The 25008-nt window shown below is 33.9% G+C and overlaps 2 protein-coding genes and 1 long non-coding RNA gene across 15 annotated transcripts in view; 2 read left to right on the top strand and 1 right to left on the bottom strand.

The window, feature by feature from the left end:
• LOC101740608 (sodium/hydrogen exchanger 3) overlaps positions 1–20529 on the top strand; it is a 46142-nt gene extending 25613 nt beyond the window's left edge. The window contains exons 4-20 of one of the 8 annotated variants that reach the window (XM_021351556.3): positions 50–313; positions 1051–1276; positions 1566–1793; positions 4477–4694; positions 5426–5509; positions 8367–8575; positions 9334–9459; positions 9537–9694; positions 9884–10016; positions 11054–11194; positions 12199–12289; positions 12738–12833; positions 13744–13944; positions 14828–14881; positions 15269–15451; positions 16164–16503; positions 17033–20529. In XM_021351556.3, coding sequence (XP_021207231.1) covers positions 50–313; positions 1051–1276; positions 1566–1793; positions 4477–4694; positions 5426–5509; positions 8367–8575; positions 9334–9459; positions 9537–9694; positions 9884–10016; positions 11054–11194; positions 12199–12289; positions 12738–12833; positions 13744–13944; positions 14828–14881; positions 15269–15451; positions 16164–16503; positions 17033–17222 — 2942 coding nt within the window. In that variant the 3' untranslated portion in view covers positions 17223–20529. Of the gene's footprint in view, positions 1–49; positions 314–1050; positions 1277–1565; positions 1794–4476; positions 4695–5425; positions 5510–8366; positions 8576–9333; positions 9460–9536; positions 9695–9877; positions 10017–11053; positions 11195–12198; positions 12290–12737; positions 12834–13743; positions 13945–14827; positions 14882–15268; positions 15452–16163; positions 16504–17032 lie in introns of all 8 variants that reach the window. The other 7 variants (XM_021351558.3, XM_021351554.3, XM_062671109.1 and 4 more) reach the window with 7 other exon arrangements.
• On the bottom strand, positions 2247–17958 carry LOC134199684 (uncharacterized). 2 transcript variants are annotated; one of them, XR_009974281.1, is made up of 4 exons: positions 17843–17958; positions 16908–16958; positions 13586–13747; positions 12286–12860 (listed from the first exon to the last, which is right to left on the bottom strand). It is a non-coding gene; the product is annotated as an uncharacterized LOC134199684 (long non-coding RNA). The 2 variants fall into 2 exon arrangements; XR_009974280.1 differs by lacking the exons at positions 12286–12860; positions 16908–16958; positions 17843–17958 and adding an exon at positions 2247–2657 and having other exon boundaries at positions 13586–13885.
• A 425-nt stretch (positions 20530–20954) lies between the features above and the next one.
• The window catches only part of LOC101740746 (protein phosphatase 1 regulatory subunit 16A), a 44331-nt gene continuing 40277 nt past the window's right edge, over positions 20955–25008 (top strand). For 3 of the 5 annotated variants that reach the window (XM_038013663.2, XM_038013662.2, XM_038013661.2), the window contains exons 1-2: positions 21167–21447; positions 22071–22155. In XM_038013663.2, the coding sequence (XP_037869591.1) occupies positions 22076–22155 (80 nt within the window). In that variant the 5' untranslated portion in view covers positions 21167–21447; positions 22071–22075. Of the gene's footprint in view, positions 21448–21751; positions 21955–22070; positions 22156–25008 lie in introns of those variants that run through there. The other 2 variants (XM_004931607.5, XM_012695020.4) reach the window with 2 other exon arrangements.

Here is a 25008-nt window from a genome sequence, read left to right as displayed (position 1 = left end):
TTAAGCAGATAAACGTCTAGAAGAAGTTTAATATTAAGTTTTGTTTCAGGGTTCCACATGGCTCCGAAACTATCACGAATGTTACCTGAGTCATGTCTCCTTGTCTTCGTTGGTGTGTTGATAGGTGCATTACTTCTAAGTACTCACAGTGTACACGTTCAACCACTCACACCGGATACCTTCTTTTTGTATATGCTTCCACCTATAATATTGGATGCGGGATATTTTATGCCAAACAGGCTATTCTTTGATCATTTGGGTACCATTTTATTGTTTGCTGTTGTTGGGACTGTATTCAACACTTTGACTATTGGTATGTATTTTTTTTTACTTAATTCTAATAGTTTGTATAGGTAGACGAGTTTACTGGCCACCTGATGTTGTGTTATTATAGACAAGAAGAGAAAAGAAATGAGATGAAGAGAGAAAAACCGATGATCGTGTTGAATGGCAAGCAATTGAAGAGGCCTATGTCCAACAGTGGACTGCTATAGGCTGATGATGATGAGACACGAACTTATAAACGCTACAAGGTCTTTGAAATCCCTCCGCCGACCTTTAGAAATTAGGTCGAAGTTTCACATCCATTAGAATAACGTTCTTCAGACCGCTACGCATGATTTTTTAGTAGCCGATGTAGTTAGAGATCATACGACCTACCACTAGTATTGGTCATTTCGGATCCTCCCGATTCACTAACGGTGCTTCTAGGTACCTCATGCACCGGTCATCGTTCTCGTCGAACCCGTCACTTGCGACGAAGGGCTCGACGAGTAAATTAACCCTCAAACACAACCCACTGAGTTTCTCGCCGGATCTTCTCAGTGGGTCGCGTTTCCGATCCGGTGGTAGATTCTGCGAAGCACGGCTCTTGCTAGGGTTCGTGTTAGCAACGTCGTCAGGTTTGAGCCCCGTGAGCTCACCTACTAGTTAAGGTTACGCTGAAATAGCCTCTCAAGGCTCTCAGTTTAGGTAGGAAAAAAAAACTAGTATTGTAAAGCACAAATTAAGATATAGAACAATTGTTTTTCATCGTACTTTATCTTACAGGTGCTTCATTGTGGGCTTGCGGCCAGACTGGCATGTTCGGGTGTACAACACCGTTATTAGATATGCTGTTGTTCGGGGCTTTAATATCAGCCGTGGATCCGGTGGCGGTATTGGCGGTGTTCGAAGAAATTCACGTTGACGAAGTTTTGTATATTGTTGTTTTCGGTGAATCCTTACTTAACGATGCCGTTACTGTTGTATTGTATCACATGTTCGAAGCATACACGTGAGTGTTATTACTTGTAATGTGTTAATCTATCGCGCACTTATAAGATTTCCTCTAAATTGGGCTGTAAACGCTAAGAATAGCTTAATACTATTTTGCTTTATTGCTTTTGTAGGCAGAGGAGAATACAGCCAACCTGATGGTAGGTAGTTACCGTCACTCATGGACATTAGCAATGCCAGGGGCAGAGCCAAACCGCTGTCTACCATTGAGTACTCTCCGTAAGCCTTGTTTGAAGATGGACATGTCATTTACATGGTTTTCATGTGTTCGTTTATCTTACCTTCAGGGAAATGGGACCGTCGCGTCTAGTCTACACGGATATTCTGGCCGGCCTGGCTTCGTTCCTGGTCGTAGCAGTAGGGGGAACGTGTATTGGAGTTGTGTGGGGCTTCGCGACGGGTCTCGTAACTCGCTTCACCAACGAAGTCAGGGTCATAGAGCCGATCTTCATATTCGTAATGGCGTATTTAGCATATTTGAACGCGGAAATGTTTCACATGAGCGGGATATTAGCGTAAGTACATAAAATTTAAACTCTATGTCAAAATAATTATTCATGGCCTAATAGGTTAGACGCCCAGTGTGTTTATGGTCATGCGATTGATCACACTGTTGGATCTCAGGAGAGGGGACTTACATTTTTTATTACCACCTTCCGAGTGCTCACAATTGTCATCGACAGAAAAAGTATCGTTATATCGATTAATTAAATAAAAATTGCATGTTGTAACGTATCTAGCTTGATCCTTGCGCCGAGTGACCTGCCTATCTATTTCTGTCACGCATTTATTATACCTTTTGATAGGAAGGCCCCGTAAGAAATAGAATTGTAGCCATACCTATATACAGATACATCCACCTCTAATCTTATATTGGTCAGGGAATCCTGATGGTCTCGATCTCCAATGACCGCTTAATATCAACTCAACTATGAAGTCATCAAATTTAAATTAAAAAACAACGATAATTTTGGTAGAAACGGTTCAGTTTATTCGAGAATCGGATCGGAAAGATGGCCAGACATATGTATGCACATAGTGTCAAATCTAAAGCCAATATCATATTTCTTTATTTAAAATATTCGATCACGGGTATAAATATTATATATAAATAGTATAGATAAATATTCAAAGAACATGTTGAATGTCAAAATAAATAATTAGCTTCCGAAATGAACTATACAGTTCTGAGAAGTACCAAAAAAACAAATCGAGCGACAGACTTGTCGTTATTGCCTTTCACTGTCGTGTTACCTGGCCACATTATTGACTAGGTAGCCCGTCGCACAGAGATAGCAAGCTACGTGGTCCTCTCCGTTCGACCTTTGCCCACAACACGCAACTTATCCAGGTTATCTGGTGCCAGGAAGGCAATGTACCTGAAAACATGCAAGAATACATTTACATTCAAAAATTATCTATCGTTTTTAAAATTACCTCTTTATGTAATTTGTAAAGTTATTGATCCCCTAATATATCGATTACAGTGATCACGTGGAGATTAAACGTGCGACCGCAAATCGACCGTGTAAGCCGCATTTTAGTCACAATACCTACCTAGATTAACAATTCGTCGCTTAAGCTTTAGGATAAAAAATATGAATCGCGGGTTGCGGTTCTAAGAAATATTCCTCCGTCTCCGTCTTGCTTCTTCCTGTGTACTTATTATTTTTAACATAGGTTAATTAATTTAAAAATAATATAATACAGTAATATTGCTTAGATTTTTCTTGATGTCAGATATCCGCTTAACAAGTTCTAAAAATAAAACGAAGTAAATACAGGCATATATATTCTACTGAAATTTTATTTGAGAACAATGTTATTCGGGTATTTTAATATTGGGACCTCTTGGAACTTGAACACAAAGATTTATCCTAGGAATAGAATCTTCTGTGTTTAATAACTGTGACGAGACAGAATGAATTAGTTTTTATTATTTTAAATTTTCTTAATTGTACTACTCGACTCCTAATCAGACATGATTACCTTTACTCCCAAACACAACTTTGCCACTAATTGCCGCCCCAACCCAATTCTCGCTCTTCTAGAAGTTTAAATTATTAAGATTGGTTTAAAATCTGCAATGCGCGGTAAAGTTAAAAAAGAAAATGAAAGATGTAAACGAAATATTTGAATACATACTTCTTTTCACATAAGAATAATAAAAATAAAAATATATTTAATATTAATTGTTCATTGTAACAAGGCGGTCTAGTTTGTATATAATATAACTATCACACAGAAATAATAAGCACGAAATCGGCTAAATCTGTTAAATAAATAAATATATATATAAATATATAATCTGATAAATCAATATTATTATAATCAATTTATTAAGTTTGAGCTCTTCATATTTTGTAGGTTCGATTTGTGCGTTTGGGTTATTTGTCGGTCCGATTAGCTAGCTTTTCAATAAACAAGCTAAACCGTGCTGTTTGTGTCAGTTTCTGAAGTTACTACATATTATATATAATATAATACTCATTTATAATATTCATTTTATTATTTAACATTTTGGCATAGATGTATTCACCTCTCATATGATTTATATTTAGAATTTATTGTTTTCCAATACATACATCGACTTAAAATTTTACGTCAGTACTTACTCTTGAGTTCTGATACGTTTTGAATCAAGAATGAACTAACTCTTTTGTGAAAAATATATATATATATATATATATATAAAGAACTTTCAAGTTTTATCGCACCCTACTCATTGTTTTTCAAATAGTATATTTGTTACCAAACTTGGTAACGTAGTCTAAGTCTGATGTTTTTACAACTAAATATTCTTCTAAATAGTCCAACTGAGTGGGTGGGAGTGGGTCTTTTTTCCAGTAAACTTTTTATTAACGCAGATTCCACTCGCTCCCAGTGGCGTATGTATAGGTGGAAACCATCTCTACGGGAAAAGCCGATATGCATATTACTTAAATATTATAAAACTTGCATATTATTTAGATTTCGTTACTAAACTGATATATACTGTCCTTACATTTTTGTCATGATGACCGGCTACGTCTGGTTCATGTATTTTTTTCTGTGGTCCCCCTAATACGGGTTGACCCTCTGGTTTACCCTCTTTTTTAGTTTTATATCTTTATATAATATAAGCTCTAAGAAGGTTCGGGATGAATAATCATTAAACATATTAAGTTTATTTTAACTAAAATCTCTTTTTTTGTGCAGCATAACATTTTGCGGTATTACAATGAAGAATTATGTTGAAGCGAATATTTCACATAAATCACACACCACAATCAAATACACTATGAAGATGCTATCGTCTTCGTCTGAGACCATTATATTCATGTTTCTCGGTGTCGCAACAGTGAATAACACCCACGTTTGGAATACGTGGTTCGTACTGTTAACCATTGTGTTCTGCTCAATATTCCGGATTATAGGTGAGTTTATACAACATATTTTTTTTACAAAGAAAGACGCTACCTTAGACTCCTCTGGTCTTAAGTAGTCAACTTCTATTATGGACATCAGAGAGGCATGGGCACAGACTGCTGAGTTATTTACTAATCAGATTATATTACTTGAGCCCCTAGCGGCAAACGAAAGGAAGCTGTTCCAACTCCATACAAATTTGACTTAACTTTTAATGGCATGATCTGATGGCACGACGATAGAATATACTTTTAGAGTCGTAGAAGTCGTCGTGCCCTCAAGCATAAGACGTCCGGTGCATTCGTATCTAGCGATGCACCGGTGTTCGAATCCTGCAGGCGGGTACCAATTTTTCTAATGAAATACGTACTTAAAAAATGTTCACGATTGACTTCCACGGTGAAGGAATAGCATCGTGTAATAAAAATGAAACCCGCAAAATTATAATTTGCGTAATTACTGGTGGTAGGACCTCTTGTGAGTCTGAACTGGTAGGTACCACCACCCCGCCTATTTCTGCCGTGAAGCAGTAATGCGTTTTGGTTTGAAGGGTGGGGTAGCCGTTATAACATATACTAAGACCTTAGAACTTATATCTCAAGGTGGGTGGCGCAGTTACGTTGTAGATGTCTATGGACTGCAGTAACCACTTAACACCAGGTGAGCTGTGAGCTCGTTCACGCAAAGGGTGGTGTCTTCGCCTTTAGTAATTATCACATAGTTCATGTTACTGTTTCAGGAGTATACATATTTAGCGCTGTAGCAAATAAGTTTCGTCTGCACAAATTGAATAGAGTTGAGAAATTCGTCATGTCTTATGGAGGTGAGTGTTTGAAATAATACAATTCGGGCTATAACTACTTTTACTATAATAACAGTTGTTAATCAGGTGTTGTGTTGTAGTTCTAGGGTACCCCGCTGGTACATAGGGCCCTCACAAGTTGTCTCCACTATACCCTGTCTTGCGTCTCACTTTCCACGGTGCGTTGCCAAGTGTGTACAGGGCGACCAGGTCTTCTCCTGCCAAGCGGTTACCACTCAAACGCGATTGATGCTGCGTTGACTCCGCTGCGCCGTAGAGTGGGTCCTATCCAACGCCATTTCCGATAAGCAATGTCTTGCGCGGTGGGATTTTGGTCACATTTAATCCAAAGGTCTTTATTAGAGATAGTGACTGGCTAGAATATGCGGAGTATCGACCTCAAGCACTTATTTACAAATACCTGCAGTCGGTTCGTGAGTGTCTTGGTCACTCTCCAGGTCTCACATCCGAACAGGAGAACACTTTTGACAATGGAGTCGAACAGGGTCAGCTTGATCCGACGGGTCATGACACTTGACTCCTAGACTGGTTTCAACTGCGCGAAAGCACCCCTGGCTTTCTTAATTCGTATCTCTATATCTTCGTCCAAACCACCCTGATTTGATATGGAACTCCCCTGATATCTAAATTGGTTAATCAGGTATTCAATAACAAAACCTATTGGATTATTAAAATTACATAGATTGTTATAGCGCGTACAGGGTGTAAGGAATGTAGATATATATTTTATTTATTTATTGTAGCGGCAATTAGATGAGTAAAATCATTACTATCTTTCCTCGTTATCTTATTTGTTTTATTTAATTAATATTACAGTGCATACTCCTAAATAAATCCTTTTTTTCCAATGTTTCTATAACTTTTTGTGAAGATAATAAACACTACGTCTGTCTTATAATTAACTTACAAGTTTTATTTTGCACTACTGCAAAAATAATCTACTATGCATCAAGGTTGGCTGATATATAATATGTATAATATATATTATGGCTCTTTAACATTAAGCTCGACTTTGTACTGGTTTTTTTTTATTAAATACGCGGTTTTATATCTATCTATGTATTAGGGAAAACGGTGAATACCTACTGGAATAATCCTCCAGACGGTGAGCTAAGTTAGTTCGAATATCAAATACATACAATGTCTAGAGTCTAGACGTCTAGAGTAACGTCTGCGAAGTAAAATAACAAAGACTGAGCAGATTGTACATTATTTTAATATAGAATAAGATCAAATACAATCTCGATTATTCGACAGTGTAAATAACGAATTATTGTTTTAAAGATTTCAAGTAATAAGAAAATGTACTTCGCTTTGATACTCGTCACTAATACAATACAATACATACATAGTTTATTGAGGGGTGAAAGGTTATTTGGTATAAGCGACATTTTTAAAGCCATTTAAAGTTTGAAATTCGGAATAAAAATCATAACAAAAAAATCTTCAGCTCCTTAAATGAAGTAAACTTAATTAAAGATCAATTATAATCGAACTCTTAATGGCTTCGTCAAACAGAACGCGTACTTAGCGCCGCGTTTTAACGTCCCGCTCTTTTCATGTCACACCAATTGACTAGATGAGTCTAACGGTCCTTGACGCAACGCATTCGCCAAATTATAGTGCCTTTCGATAGCAGTGTGAAAATTTAAAAGTATTAAGAAATCGAGTGATTCAGATGTGGCATTGTATAAGCATGGGTATTTTCTAACTAATTCTATCAATTTTTCGGGCATTATCCAGTATTTTAATACACATTCACTCGGACGCTAAAATAAAATTTGTAAAAAATTACAACGCCTGACGTCAAAGCGTCCTAACGCCGCGGCAGAGCGTTGCGTACTTATAAGGCTGGGGCTCTGTTTGACGGTATGTTACCATAGTAGTACAACACATCTCGGCGTCATAGCGCGCCGTCAGCTTAGCGCTCTGATGCGCGCTAATTACGCGTTCTGTTTGACGAAGCCTTTACTCGGTAATTAACAAATTAAAGAGCGGACGGTTAGCGTGGTATGGACATGTGATGCGTAGAGAGCAGATGCATGTGACTTGGAGATGTATGGAAATGGTAGTGCAAGGTAGAGGGGGAAGATGTCGACCGAAGAAGACATGGATAGAGTGTGTGAATGACGATATGAGAGAGAGAGAGAGGAGTGAGTGTTGAGATAACGGCTGATAGAAGAGAATGGAAGAGAAAAATTAGCTGTGCCGACCCCACCTAGTGGGATAAGGTGGAGAAAAAGAAGAAGAACTCTTGATGCTAATACCAAATAAAACTCACCTTTAATTACAAAGATAAATATGGCGTATAAAACGAGATTTCGCTTAAACCAAATATCTTTTCATCCCGCGATAGGATTAAAATGGCGATTGACTTGACTTTACTTTGAAGATGCAATTATTGTTTTTTTTTTATAACTGATAACAAATCACGCTCGGTCATCCGGCCTCAAATTAGCATTCCTTGTGTGTGGATACCAGAGACTGATGAACATACTTATATACGTTTATGTATAGAGACAAATAGATGACAAAAACAAAGCACAAACAAACCTTGTTCATCACACAATGTTTGCCCGATGTGGAAATCGAACCCACGACCCTCGGCACAACAGTCAGGGGCGCTAATTACTACACCACCGAGTCAGTCGAAGTCGATTCAGTGTTTATGAATAGAATCTATGGATAGATACATTTACGATTTACGGTTTAATTACGTGTTGGAATTTCTTTCATCCGGTTTTCTATACAGTTTTTTTGGTACCTTTCAAACTCAGCTCATGTTTCAGCATCTGTTGTGTGTATATGAAAAACATGCTTTCAACAATGAAGCAATCAATGCCTTTAATATTTTCAGGTCTCCGAGGCGCAGTGGCTTTCGCACTTGTTCTACTTATAGATCCAACGGTAGTAAATCTGCAGCCCATGTTTGTTACAACGACAATAGCTGTGATATACTTTACGGTTTTCATACAAGGCATCACGATCAAGCCCCTGGTCAAGATACTGAATGTGAAGACGGCGGAAAAACGGAAACCCACTATGAACGAGAGGATCCATGAGAGGGTATTTGTATTTGCCAACTAAAAGTACTGTTTTACTAAGTAACTAGCTGACCCGGCAGACTTCGTAGTGCCTCAATCGATAAATAACAGACGTAAAAGGAATTCGTCCGACGGGGGACACAACAAAGGGAAAACAAAATGGTTATTTTCATTTAATTTCGAGCATTTTCACATTTATTTACCTTTTAAACCTTCTCTAGACTTCCACAAATAATTCAAGACCAAAATTAGCCAAATCGGTCCAGCCGTTCTCGAGTGTTAGCGAGACTAATGAACAGCAATTCATTTATATATATAGATTAAGTTAAATGTAGGTATTTCTTAGTTTGCATCCATGTACAATATAAATCATCAGAAAAACAAATTAGAATACTATTTTATTAGATTTCTTAGTTTGTGTCACTACTGAAACGATCAGGATATATACGACCCATACCTATGCCGGCTTACAAATGGCTATATCACAGTTTTTTTGAAAGCTACGTTAGTTGACTTCAAATAAAAACGGACTAATTAATAAATCGAGACGTATATTATAATAGTTGTATTGACATAAGTAAAGACACAGTAAAAATATTATGATTATATTTAGATAAATTCATAAAATCAAAATAAATTCAATTTTAATACGCATACAAATTTGTAGCTACACCCTTTATTTAAAAATACTTAAAGAAAACTAAAAATCACAAATGAAATAAATTTATTCTCACGTTCATATTTTGATTTAGTATTTCATTTATGTTTTCCTTATTTTAGTGCATGGATCACTTGATGGCAGGCATTGAAGATATTCTCGGCAAACATGGCAATCATCATATGCGTGATAAATTTAAAAGATTCGACAATAGATTTATCAGGCCATTCCTTTTGAGAAATTATCAGGTAATGATTAGAAGACTTACTTCTACTAAGTCTTAATTAACCATTGTAATTTAATTACTGTTTTAATAATGACTCAGGGAGCGGAACCGAAGATTTTGGAGACTTATTCGAAATTAGCTATGAGAGACGCCATAGAATATATGCAAAGAAATGCTTCTACGATCGGTAACATTTCCGGAGCTGAATCCATGTCGGCGATTTTCAAAAATTACACAAACACAAACTTTAATGGAAGGTGAGTTTTCTAGTCTAATGATATGATGTTTTTTAACTTTGGAACAAACAATTTCAAAGTGTTTTCTTTTTTTTGTTTAAACAAACTAAACCTTAACCGGCATTATCGTTGTAAGTATTATAAATACTCAATTTAGATTACAATGAAAATTACTTAGATTAAGAGTAAATTTTTCATTTTCAGTCCAAGTTTTAGTCAAATAGATACATCGACTTGGAACATAGACATGCAGGAACTAGAATATAACCCCTCTAAGAAAGATCTCACTGATGCAAAAATCCATCATCTGCTCGCTGAAGAATTGTGCAAGCCTTTTAGACGGGTGAGTTACATATAATGTTTACTACGTGGATTCCTTAGTTCAAAAAAAAAAAACCAAACAAATAAAAAGCAATTTAATTGTTTTACTGTCATGTGAATAAATAAATGCCTGCGCTAAATTTTGAAAATCATTTGGCCTGGACAAAAAAAAAGTAGAATGTTTGGGGTGATAATGTCACGAAACTCCCAATTTCCTCTTGATCATTTTGTCATTTGTGATGGAGGTACCTCATATCTACTATAAAAATTATATAACCACTTGGACTGATATTACCATTATAATAACTATTACACGTACAAATGTCTATAATAGTTTTTCTTAAGTTCTTATGAATCCTACATAGGGCTTAAATTAGAACGTACCTAAGTTTACATCGTATACACCGAATTGCTATGTTATATTACATACCGAAAAAGATCTAATATTTACCACATTAAAAAAATGGAAATACGTGTGTTCTCTATATAAGACTATGTGCAGGATGTTTCGTCCTATATACACTCAAGTAAAATCATTACCACCTCGATACCCCATAAGAAATATTTTTACAAAAAAAAACGGTGCGCGTGCATCTTGGTGCACGTGAATGAAGTGAAACTTCTTTTTAGATGCGTAGTATTGTGGTTTTCTTAATTTTTTTATCCTTAAATCTGATTGCTCTTGTAATAGGGAAAGCTGCGTATAAGAGATGTGACATCTTCAATATTTATATTATATATATTTTAAATTATAGATAGAAAAATAAATATATATATTTTTTTACAAACTTCATTAAAATATTGGACGCTACTCGTTGCTAACGCTCGCGCTGGCATGTAACAGGTATATTACGCGCATGCGTTCGAATGTCACGCATTCACTCTCGCTCTGTCTCTTTTTAGTATGGTAGCGTTAAAGGTTTAACGCAACCTTGTTGGAAGTCGCATTAGAAGTTTCACTTCAATTCTGCATTATATTTTATGATAAAAGATGAATATTATTAGAACACAAGCAGCATTGTGTGATTAAAAAATGTTGTAGTTTCAAATTTATTTTAGCATCGTCGCCTAAGCTACAGCCGGCATGCCGTAAACGAACGAGATCTCGGTATACAAGTCAACTACAAGACCCACATGAACATACGCAGACGGGTCGGTGACAGGAAACATCATCATAAAAGGAGCAAACGTGGAAAACAGGTTAAGATATTCTAACTGAAAAAATGAGTTTTCAGATATATTTCTATCGCGTACCGAGTTCAGCTATAAAATTTGTTTGTAAACGAGATTTGAAAAGAGCCTTGCTGATATCCGTAAGCGTCGGTAACCACTTACCATCAGATGGGCCCTGTGCTCATTTTGTGATTTATTTCATTTATTTATTTAATAACGAGAATAATACCGATTTCAAGTGTCAAAACATAAGTGTGTTGTTAATTTAACAGAAATTCAATAAATGACGTGTTTTAAGTTTTGAGGCTTACGAATTATGAAAAGATGATTATAATAATTGTGCGAAAGCCGTTTAAAGTATAAAATTTGGAAAAAATATCATAACGAAAAAAATTTTTCAGCTATTTAAATAGAGAAAACCTAATTGAAGATCAATTAAAAACATCGAACTGTTTATGCTAAAACCAAATTAAACGCACCTTTAATTACAAAGATAAATGTCGTGTATTAATGTTGGCAACTCCAAACATTTTAGCACGGAAAATAAAATAACATGACTGGCAACATTGTTGATGTCACCCTCTTCCTTTTTTACTTTTCACCGCGAGCGGACGTGTTTACCATATTAATAAAATATCAAGTGTTCATTCAAATAAACCGTATTGCAGCACAAAGCGCAAGTTTCTTTATATCAGCAACCGGCCCATACAGCCCGCACCCAAACAATTAAGCGAAATGTCGCTTAAACGATGATCGATAATTGTGTGATTATGCACGATTGACTCATTGTTCATAGTATAGATAGCCGCTGGGCCCGAGGAGTTTTCGAGTGTCGACCACCCACCGGAAAGCGTAGCGTAGGTTAAGCCTCCCCTTATACGAGGTGTGCCGATGACCTACTAAAAGTCACGGGAATCTGGTGGATGCAGGCTGCGCAGGACCTGTCATTATGACGAACCTTGGGGGAGCCTATGTCCAGCGGTGGACGTGGAATGATGATGATGATGGTGATGATGTGTACGTTTTTACAGGACGGAAAAAATCACGTTACTTTCCCGGAATTCCAGCAAAACGGTTCGGCTAAACAGTTCACGCACGGTAAAATAAAGTATTATAGATTAGGTACTTATTTATTCTTTATTATTACGAGTGTCAGTCGCATGCACGTGTGGGTTCAAGTATTTATTTATGGTTTATTTTTTTACTTTAACTCCTTCCAAAGTCATAATTTTTTTTATTTTTTTTTGCAAGCACATATGCTTCTTGTTACATTAGATATATAAAACATTAGGTAATACAAACACTATACATGAAATTACCTTTAAAATTAAAATAGTAGTAGTCTAAGTGGCAACAATTACTGGTTGGTGCACTTAAAATTTATTTTAGTATTCATTAACATTTATATATTATAATTTTCGAACACCTCTTCAGTTCCCACAAATAGAAATTAACGTAGCGATAAATTCATGGTACATGTAAATGTAGAAACACTTATTACATGAAATTAATTATTTTTATACTATTAGAACTTTGGTTAAGGGAGTATATTTCAGAATCGCATTCGCAGATTATATCGACGAGGTACTTCAGGAGGACGGCGAAGAGCGGGAAGTCAGACGGGACGGCGACGACGGCGGTATTACATTCACTGCCAAATCCCCGCGTAGGTATTCTGCATGGAACCTTTAGTCTGACAGTAATGAAGTTTGGATTTGAATTAAATTTATATCAAAACAATTTATATCAATTTTTATATCAAAATTTCGTGAAGCGTGAAGCGAACATATTATTCAAATATTAAAAAGTTAACTGTTTATTGTGTATATCTATATTTATCTTGATATTATTAAAATGCAGTAAAAAAAATACGATGGAATTTGGCTGATGTTAAAATAGATAACCGCATTTGTTCGTATGTGTGTAAGTCAAAAAAATAATGTTACTTAATAGCAAAAATCGGAATTCGAATCCAATCATTCGATGTTGTCTGTACATTTTCATTGTATGCACTATAACTTGTTTTCCAAGCTAAAAACAGGGTATTCGTTACCAGACTGGTTTCTAAACGAATTACTTTAATTTGCTGAGTTCCAAGCAAAGTGTTGAGATGGCTACTAATGTGGGAATGTGCTAAGACGTGACTGTGGTACCTAGCTTGCTCTGTTATACTTTATAATTCGTTATTTCGAAATATTTTATTTTAGTTTTCTTTTGTTGATTCAACACTCGTGTTTTAGACGTTAATTTTAAAACATTCGTACCTCTGTATGTTGGAAACAAAAATTTTTTTAGTAAAAATAAATCACATAATTAATGTTGAAACTATTTTTGTTCTTTTAAACATTCTACAACTTTCCAAGAGGCAGTTTTTTTTTCTAAATTCTGAAGTATCATTACAATCATTATCATTATTACCTTTCCAATAGATGTAGTTCCTTTAAGCTCCGCTCTTTATCTTCGCTTGTTCTCAATATCATTTGTGTTTGATTGTTGTTTTCTTCCCTTCCGGCAATCTTCATGTGGCACCGCAATAATCAAAATCTCTCGACAACTGGCGTCGCTGATTTTATCAGCCGGCTACAAAGAAGTCAGTCCAACGTCTTCGCATAAAGAAAATAGTAGTTCACTTTTAAACCAGTTGGCTAACCTGCCCGGATTTAATCCTCTTAAGGCGAGGATAATAAAGCAGTACGTTAAAACGCCCGAAGAGATACTACCGACAGCTGTTGAGAAATCCTTACCGTGGAGAAGGGACAGATCCACGTATAACTTTGGTATGTGTTTATACGAATCTGGACGTTTCACATCACTACATATTATGTTGATTAGATTCGCGTCTGATGATCAAATAAAAATATGGAATAAGCTTTGCGATTCTTTATCTGTTGCTTAATGATTTAATAATGAGCTTAAAATTGTACCTGCTTTCTCTTAATTTAACATTACTCATTACCCATCTCTTTATTTATCAAAACTGTTTAATTATTATTTTACTTGCATTTAACACAGCCATAAATTTTGTATTTCAAAAATATTAAGTGTTTTTTCATCAGACGCATCTCATATTTCTAGATCTACATAGACATTCTATGGTTCAAATTAATTGATGCATGGAAAACACATACAATGTTATAATAATAATAAATATTATTATGTCAATAAATGTCACTGTTCTATTTTATCCAAGCTGCTTTGTTAAAGTTTCCAAGCGTATTTTGTGCGGCTTCATATTATTATTTGTACAACTAGCACATGTGGTTAGTTCCTCCATTATAAGGTAAGTAGCATTAAAAATAGTGTCTGGATAAAATTCAATATTGCCAGTGTTCTTACATTATTAGGCTGTTTTTATTTAAAAAAAAGAATTATGATTCGTAATGTTAAATTAGCAGTTATTTCAGCAGATGATATTGGATAAATGAAAAAAGGGTAAATTAATGAGATTGAATCAATTATCATCTGTTATCAGCGTAACGTAATTTTATAATGATTCTTACTATTTATAGATTGTTTCAAATTATAGAAAGTTAGTGGGGTTTTAACATAAACATAGATTAATGTTTAAGTGCTCACGGAATATGTAGATAATCTGTTGGCGACAAATATTCCACATTTATACTAAAATCTCGATGTTGATTTTGTCAATATTCCTTCTAGTTCCCAACGAAGACATTCTAGAAGAAGACGAAAGAAGATTGTCCGATGACAACGGTAACTATTTTTATAGTTCACTAGTCTTTTGCGTTATTTTGTTTTTAATTTGAAATGACAAAAAAATATTTTAAAGGAAAAATGTTAAGAATTCGTGTAACATAAAATAAAGGAGATATGCGTTATTCGTGTTAAAATTCCGAGATGTAAAACCAAGATTAAATATGAGTTATTAAATCAGTGAAATTATAGGATACTGTATCAAAACTCATCGGGTGGCCAAAAAAGTGTAGCTATAAAACTTCTCAGGTTAGGTGCAGATGTTGAAATGGATTAAATGACTCATATGCAAAGTTAGGCTGTTAGTTTTGAAAATAATGATTGTGGGAATTAAAAAGTACGAAGAAAGAGCGATCAAATTTACAGCGTACAATGCCATCTTCACAGATAACTACAACATGATCGTGGCTGAGCAAGCTCGAGTGGCGACGCCAACAGCAACGGAGACAATGTTGCCATGGAAACGAGAAGAAGCTGAAGGATCTGGTGCCCTCAAGCAATCAGAATTTCCTTCATGGGCTTCAAACAAAGAATATCTAGCCTATAATTCTCCTTCCTCTACTTTCTTAGGTAAATCCGTTCTATGAAGCGACATTATTATTTCGTTTTAATGACTGCCATTTTAAAGAACTTGGAATTTTATTTTTCGCTATATTTTGTGTTTCCAAATTTAATATTATAATAAATATATTTTTAAAGCATGTACCGAAATATTTCGACAGAGCTTAAAAATTACATAATCTAACATTAATTTATTACCAAAATAAATAAAAATATAAATTTAAATTCCGATTTATCGTCGTTTGAAAAGGAAATTATAATTCAGTTGTAATGTTTTTTTTTCCTTTTTTCATTGTGAACTGCAATACTAAATCGTCTTACGGTACTACATACTATTTTCATTTTTTTCCTACAAAATCCCATTTTCTTTTTAGTTTATACTTTGCTGTAGAATAGTTTACATACAATACGAACTCAAGCTTTTTAAAAACTATTTTTGATGTCGTAGGTAAACTAGTTTTTTTGTTTTTACGACAAAAATGGTTCATAACTTATCACATTTTTACACACTTAAACCTATTGCACAACATTGCATCATACTATCAACGACTTTTCTCAAGAACTGTGCACTTCTTAGGCGATTCAATATTTATTTCTAAGTTAACATTATTTTTCTTAGACTATATACCGTTTTGAATTTCGATATACACTTTCTCATTCAGTTTTTTCTTTCTCCCCTTCCTTTCCACGACGTTCCCTTAATATAATCTACCACCGTCAGGTGGTATAGAAAAGCCAAAGCATCCAAAATCTATCATAGGTCTATTCCGAAGAGAAAGCTCTAGTTCGACCCAAGGCGCTGCTGAAGCTGTAGTGCTATCTGATTCCGAGGGGCACAGAGAGAGTACCAGTAAAGGCGAAGCGTCCTCAAAAGACGGTGGTGTACGTCAAGGTCCTAGCTTATTATCGAAACGAAGCACAAGCCTGGGTGGTCCGTCTGTGTTGTTGATGGAGGACGTGGCCCATTCAGATCCTCTGGGTGCATCTAGCAGACCAGCTAGTATTATGCAAGGACCGCAACGAGGACAATGCCGGCGAGGTTCCATGATGGAGTTGACAGGGTACATATTTAATATTCAACCTTAGTTAAGCATTAGTGTAATTTACATTATTATATGTGGATTTATTCTTAGTGTGACTACATTTGTAGTCACGTCTCATGCGTTATCACTCGCGTATTTTGATTCGCTCAAGTTACCGCAAAATAACGCATAAGACGAAGAAATAGGTAGAATGGTGGCACCGAACCGTGGGGGCATACAGTTTGGGCAAAATATGACGAGTGATTTTGCAAATTTACCATATAAATTTTGTGATCTTTATTGTGTTATTCTTCGTTCATCGTGGAGGAAGTCGTTAGTGGAGACGTATTGTGTATAAATTAGCTTGAAAAAAATTGCTATCGTGAAATATTTCGCATTAACTAATTATAAAATAACAAGTATTGTAAATGAATTGTGTTTACCGTTTACTTTGGGGCTGTACTTTATTTGTCGAACTTTTCCGATGTAGGTATCTGAAATAATTTAATAAATATATGTACTGTAGATGGTATTCATGGAAGTAATGTGTACGTATGTGTTATTTTAGTTCAATGTCGCGTGATGCAATAACAGAAGAGAAGTGTTGTAAATCGTTGCCAGAAAGTGAAAGGATGGGCGTCAGGCGTCTTCCCCTAGGTCAGAGTCTGGGACGGGAGCCGTTCATTCGACAGCTAACTTTAGCTTCGAGCCTTACGACTAGCTCATCATCAGAGGACTCATCGGACGAAAACACCTGAGTGCCGCGTCGTGGTGACCCTGATAGGTTGCCACTGTTAAAATATAGGACACTAGAATAAACCAAAGAATTGCTAGTTTGGACTCTGATGTTCTCATCAAGACACAGTACTGTGAACTTATGGATTTCAGTGCGGTTACTGACTAAAAATTAGTTAATAAATTTCTGCATGAAGTAATAAAATTTGAAACCTTTCAGTAGAAGTTAGAAGGAAGATCGTTCGAATTAAATTCTTCCGTTTTTAACATTCGAGTTATTCAATCGTTGAATATTCTTAGACGGTACTTTAGAGGTATTTGTACCAATCACTTGTAAATGTAGTAATTTCGTAGCGAAATGTAACGCACATTATATTAAAATTTGGTGTTTAATATCTTATTGAAATTATTTATAAGTTTTGAAGTGAAAAAAAGATGCTCTCGTTTGTGCGAGTGATTTTGATGTCTTGTATAAAATATTGTGGAATACGTGAGTAAAGCTTGGTTTTATGAGGTGATTGATAAGTAAAGGTGGCGTATAAATACCTTCTTACGCAACAAAATCCTTGAGTTGAACCTAAATATGGCTTTTGCGTAACGCATCATATAACTCATTTTTAGATAATTTATAATTTGTACTTACTTATTTTACTGTGGTCGTAAATGAAATTCTTCAGATTTTTGTTTTAAGGAAAGTTAATGAAAAAGTTTTCATAATTATAATCGCATATTTTTCTCCACCAGGCGCGTGGTGATGTGCCATAATATGTATTTTTATATGCTATTTGTAAATTTATTGACGAAAGCCGGATAAACTAAGGTAAGTAAGTACGTAAGTGAATTGAAAATATATTTTAAAGGCGCCACGTTGCCAATGACAATACTGTTATTAGATTAAACAATGTTTAAAATTAGTACTAGACGTATTCAATTATTTTTGTGTCTCACTTATTTTTGAGGCAACTTTGTATCCTTTACTACCTTAATTCTATAATTTAGTATGAAGATGGTGGTCCTACCATAAGTTATATTCTTATGTCATTGGCAAAATAAAGATTTAAGCTATTTGAGTGGATTGGATTCATTGTAGAAATCAAAATTCATGCTTTTTGATAATTATTAATAACTGCTTAGACAAAATAAAGCTTGCAATAAAGCCATTCTTTAATTTTATATGTTAGTAGCCGCGATTTCGATTTGTGTAGTTACTTCTTAAGGCGAATAAGAATAGATAAATAGACGAATAAGAATATGATTTACAAGACTTTTCCTTTATTCCGGAATCCCTTAGCCGATATATCTTTTTTTGCTGTCAAAAAATATTTTATACTAAAAGACAGTAAATATTTAAATTTTCGCAAATATGTCTCGATACATAAGTATTGTGTATTAGAAAAAAAAAATACTAGTATTATTAGATTATAATTAAAAAATAAAACAAATTGATGGACAATGGGCAGTGTAGAATGTGTCGGTATGGATGGAAATAAAGTTATTGGCCAGTGAATAGTCTATAGTTTGGGCGATATGTTTGGAGTTTACTCCCTAAGAGGTTGAAGTCCTTTTGAAAATCGCCGGAATCTTCCGGATAGCACATAATCGCCAACCTCAGGGGAGGCTTAGGTCCAAAAGTGGGCTGTATCATCAAAGTGGATTATATTCAACTATCTCGCCTCATCTAGTTTGAGTTTTTTTTAAATATCTATTAACATATTTAATATAAATTTATTATAGTGCATAAATAAATAAGACAGTTAAAATATGAATGTAGGGTCATTTATTTTAACTAATTCAAATTCTACTAGCTCTATCTTAGCAGAATTAAATATATTTTCGTAACAGACCAATATACGTAATGAAAAATACATAGCAGTACCCGTATTATTTATGTAAAATAATCTATAAAATCAATATAAACCATCATGACTAAAAGCATATACATACTTGGTTTCAGTATTATGAGAGCTGCTTTTATTTACCCCCTTTGTCTGTTGTGTATTTAATGTAAATTGCATTTAAAGAGTAAACTCCAATCGCGGGTCGGAGCTGACACGCACAAGAAAAATAAAACATTTCGTTCAGTATTTTATTTTATCATGGATGTGTTCATAATAACGCAATTTTTCATTTTTGGTAGTTAAAATTAGGGATTTCTACATTATAATATGATTAACGTAAAAAAAAAAATAACTAAAGATATAATAAGGTTTTAATAATCTAAAATAAGAAAGTCGTTGAAGTTGTTGTTAGATGAATAGTAATATTTGCTCTAGTCGAAACGCTGGGATTGGCTCATCAATGATTCCAAGTGTGCTTTATTGCTGAAAGTTTTACTATCTCCCATCAATTTAGTGTTGTTTATTGTAAATTTCGTCATGTTACAAATTTTATGTCTACTTTGACTTTGGGTATGTACTATGTATCTAGTTATCGGAAGCCGTACATTATTCAGGAGGTTAGTCCGTATTAGTATACTAATATCAGTTTATTTGTGTTAATTAAAAAAAAAAAATTAAATACAGAGGCTTTATTTTGTATTTTGAAAAAAATTTATGTACACGATGGCCGAGAGGAAGAGATAAATACTTTTGAATCAGCGGCATGTTTGTTAAAGAGGAAAAATAGTAACGCCCTGAAAATAGCCATTAAAATTGTTTCTAAATAATTTAGCAGACGTTTTTCAGAAACAAGCTATAGTTTTGTTGCAGATTTGAGATCGAGATCCACAGAGGACGTCTATTGTGGTTTTCGATTTTAAATAAGTAATATCATTTTCTGATAGTTACTGTACTACATATTTAGATATTTTTTTTATATTTATTGAAGCGTATAGATTTAACATAATGGCTTACAAAATTGTTTGTAAAATTGTTTTCCAACTTTCTCTAGATTATTCCATTGAGAAATAATGAGTTCATCTTGATCCTTTTAATGTCCTAATTTCAAAAAGGAAATGTTATTTCTACTGATATTTAAAGCCCCTGAGCTCTATATTTTGGTTTGAAAATATAAACTAATTACAATTACTGAGTTACACAATAAATTCGGGCTTTTACAATAAGTATGATTAAATAATACGAAAACTGTAAGGGAGAGAATTAACTAGCTTTACATCAATCATTTTTATGTAAAATATTTAGTTTAAACTTACGTTGTAAAAGTATGTACTGCTTGAATTAATGTGGTGTGTCAATTGAGAAAAATAGTGCCTAGATAGATTACTTATTATTATCTACACCGCTCTTTTTTTCTAAGCAGCATTGTTTAATTATGTATAAATGCATTTATTGAATAATTTGGAATTAACCAAATAAATATTTAAGATGCAAATTGGTTGTTTTATTGTATTGAAATTAGTATTTTTTTTTAAGAATTGTTCTAGTTCATACCTAAACCTTGAAACAAAACTATACGATTTTTTTCCTATTATGTTATGGTACTTCTTCTTCTTCTTCTTTTCAAAATGGCAATCGGTTTCTTACGATGCCATTGCTTAAAGTATTTATTGTCCATATTTTTCTTTATTGCATTTTTAAAATTGTCAATAATAAAGCTTACTTTACTTTATATTTATAAATTCGGCGACGAGCGTTCTGGTGTACTATTTGAACTACTTGTTTCCATTATTAGATATAAAGTGAATTATTATAAGCAAACAGCATTTCAATTTCCATTAAACCTCAAACCACGCACCATTGGGTTAATTAAAATTTTGAATTTGGCGCCACTTTATAATCTTTAAAGCAATGACAGATAACAGCTGTGCCACGAAAACATTTCACAGCTACATTTTTAAAATGGCAATTTTACTCATTGCATTTATTTTGGTTGTTTAAATTAAAAGTATTGCTATTACAAGTGAATTTAATAGTAACGGTAATAAAATTTTAGAACAATATTTTTCATTTCATGGATAAATTCATAAATTTTATTTATTTAATTAAAAAAGTCGACTGATAATAGCGATGTGTGAATGTACACTTGTAACACCGCACATTGCTTGTCAGTAAAGTTTTTGCTTGATTGCCGTCTTGTGATTTTTCTCCTTGTTTTAATTTTCATGAAAATAACGGAAAATGCCAAGTAACTGTAATGTTTTGTATCAAATTAGTTCAGTGATAATACTGTGAAAGAGTGGGTTTGAATGTATATCTTTTTTTTTCGAGAAATATAACGATTGAATTGTGCAGCAAATGTATCAATACAAATATGAAACATACTTTTGCTTTGTAATAAACTAGGACGGTGGTAAGTTGTACGATATTAATATAAATATAATATAGAGTGTAGTAATAAACGATAAACTTCATATAACGATAACAAAATATATCTTGTTTGAAGTAAATTAAAAACAAAATGTGTTGGGTAAAGCGCCTTTCTAATATGATACCGTTTTTAAATTATCCGCATTAATTAATTCGAAACAACTATTTCTTCAATCTTGATCGCTAAATGTAACTGGTGAAAATTGGTATAGTTGCTTATAGGCAACACATTGGCTCTTGTATTATCTTATCAGTGTCATGTCATATATCAATAAGTTTGCTATAGCATTATGCATTGTTAAAATCAGCAGTGTCTTAATGATCTGATAACTTTTTTCAAAAATGCTAATGTTGGATGAAATCATAGAACTAAAGCTAGATCTTTTGATGAGTAATAAAATAACAAATGGGCAGAAATCAATGTACTGAAAAATATACAATGTTTCTATTCTACCGAAACTGGCGAATGTGAAGAGGATCTTACTATAAAGTAACTCAAATTATTATTGTAAAAATATTCAGTTCAGTAGTATTTTTCTAATACAAAAATTTTATAATAACAAGTTCAATAAAATACTTGATACTTTACAACGATGAAATTTGCAGACAAAATGGAGCACGCAGATTTGGTGGCCGAAATGGTCCAGGTGGAACACCTGACCACACAGGAACGGCTACATTTAGCAAGAAGGTTAGTGAAACTAACATTTCAATTAATATGTGTATTCTAGTAGGACAGTGTAGATTCATTCACATTGCAATGTCAATGCATTCAGTTAGGCTTCATTTAAATAAATAAAAAAAAAAAATTTAGATAAATTAACACCAGGTGGGCTGTGAGCTCGTACACCCATCTAAGCGATAAAAAAAAATACACTAAGTATGGAAACATATAGTAGATGTTTATTTTAAGAACCGTAGTAGTATAGTAGACAAATTCACAACCCAACTGGAGTAGTTGTTATTGAATACCATGAACAATAGAGTAGAATTCCAAATTTGAAATTTCAAACATATTTCTTATTTATTTTAAATTTATAAATAACATGCATTCAAAATAAATTATTATTTAAAAATAAATTATTTACACAATACATTGAAGTAAACAAAGCTAAGCTATTGACACTTTCACACCTAATTCTTAAAATGTAGATTTTAATATCTGTTTCTTTGTTTATTCTCATTGTGTATATTATTTCTCTAATAACAACAGTACAGGTAACAGGTTCCTTGTTAAATAATTACTGAAATCCCAACAATTTTACAACTGAAAGATTTATTTACTAATAAACAGCAGAAAACCTTATAAAAAAGGTCTTAGCCCCAATAGACCTCTGAAAAAATAAGATTATAATTAAACACTATGATTTCTTGAATATGCACATGGAACAGCAATAGTTACATCTTTGGAAGTTCTAGTAAGAAAGTATAAATAAAAAATGGAACTTAAAATTGTCGAGATAAAACTACATATAATGCATTTGCAACTTATAATGGTTGTAAATTATAATTATACTTAATGATCATACTACCATACTTATAAATGTATACCTATTGCAAACATGTTTACTGCAAGTATTGTATTTCACGGGTTGTCATAAATTTCTCTGATTTTATAAACTTTTATTTGCACATATGGTTTAAAGCAAAGGTTGGCAGACAAACTCACCACCTTCTTGAATTGAAAATTACTAATGGAACCCCTACACTCCATTATGTGGATGACTCAGGACGATCTTGAATTTAAATCTATTCTAATTATGATCTTTTAAAATTTTAATATTACCTGATTTGTGGTAAGAACAGCTCATGTGTACTGGCAACGTTCACTACCTCCAGCACCAGGCATTTAATATTATGGAGTAGTTACATAGGAAGATAGTTGAGAATATTACTACATTAATACTATGAATGATAAGAAAGTAACACACACAGATGAACAGCTAGCAGTATATATTTTATCATATAGTTTTTCTGACCTACATCTAGGGAATTTAGTTCACAAAATGTACAAAATTTAAGAGCATCCTAAATCACCATTATTGAAATCGGTCAATTTGTAGTAGATTGAGATTTGGAGATGGGTGGCCACATTCACTTTCTCATATCTATTGGCTCTGGTAACAATGTAATACCAGATGATCTGTAAGCTCGTTTTCCAAAAAAAATAATTGAATATAAACTAAAAACTATAAAAAAGGTACAGTGTAATGAAAATAATAAAGACATTTTGGTGGTCATAAAGTAGGTACTTAATATGGATGTAATATAAAAATCAATATCAATGATCAAAAGATATTAATAATGATCAAAAGTTTTCGCAAACAATTGTGTTTGGTTTTTAAAATCAGTTAGAAAAAAACGAAGTTTCCGATATTTTATCGTTCGCTTTTAATTAACTTTCACTATATATTTTTTTGCGGGTGTAAAATACGTCGTTTTTTGGCACAATGACCGTGGGAGTGAACGACTACTTCACTCGTAGCCTTGTAAATCTGTTGTCTTATGGACTCTTGCATAATTGTAATAGTTGTCTTGTTTTTATAATACATATATGTAAAGATTCTCGGTTGCAGTCATTAAATTTGGTATTTTTTTATTTTTTTTTATTGATGTCGATCATAAAAGTGTTTTTATTTCGGATCTCATAGATACTCTGCATTTCCTCGCGATTTTATGATGTGGGATTCAAGAACGTTGTAATGAGATAACTATTTTACTATCGTGAAGTGAATATTATGGTGCTACTAAAAAACGGTACCAGAGACGCTTCTTTTTTTTGGTTGAAAGGAAATTGCTGCATTCGCTGTCTTGGAGCGATGAGTGGCTGTAGAGCATGAAGAATATGCTTTGGAAACGTAGTCTGAAATTCTGAAAGTACAAGCAGTGACGCGATTACTTTCAAGCACAAAGTAACTTATATTTTTTAACTAAGCTCTAACGCTTATTTTAAAAAAAGCATATCTAATCGTCTTAATTAGCTAAGACTCTCGAATATATCCGAAGATTATCGCTGGTCCCCCATTCCCGATCCTGCGGAAAGAATGGAAAGCAGTCGACGTCGCCCAAAACACGTCATTTCGGATCCTCCCGATCCACTAACGGTGCTTCTAGGTACTTCAAGCACCGGTCACCGTTCTCGTCGAACCCGTCGCTTGCGACGAAGGGCTCGACGAGCAAATTAACCCTCAGACACAGCCCACTGAGTTTCTCGCCGGATCTTCTCGGTGGGTCGCGTTTCCGATCCGGTGGTAGATTCTGCGAAGCACGACTCTTGCGAGGGTTCGTATTAGCAACGTCGTCAGGTTTGAGCCCCGTGAGCTCACCTACTAGTTAAGGTTACGCTGGAATAGCCTCTCAAGGCTACCAGCTTAGGTACATATAAAAAAAGCATCATCCACATGTGCAAAAATAGCCAACTTAACTAAAAAACGAATGCATAATTTTTCATTTGCTGGTTATTTTAATCAGGATCATCGATAAGTGTTTAAAATTTTCAAGTTCATCAAAGGTCTTGTAGTTTGTGAAAATTACTTTGAAATAT

Source organism: Bombyx mori, chromosome 11 (genome assembly GCF_030269925.1).
Source record: "Bombyx mori chromosome 11, ASM3026992v2".
NCBI lineage: Eukaryota > Metazoa > Arthropoda > Insecta > Lepidoptera > Bombycidae > Bombyx > Bombyx mori.
Note: the sequence above shows the minus strand (reverse complement) of the source record. Positions and strands in the feature narration are given on the sequence as shown.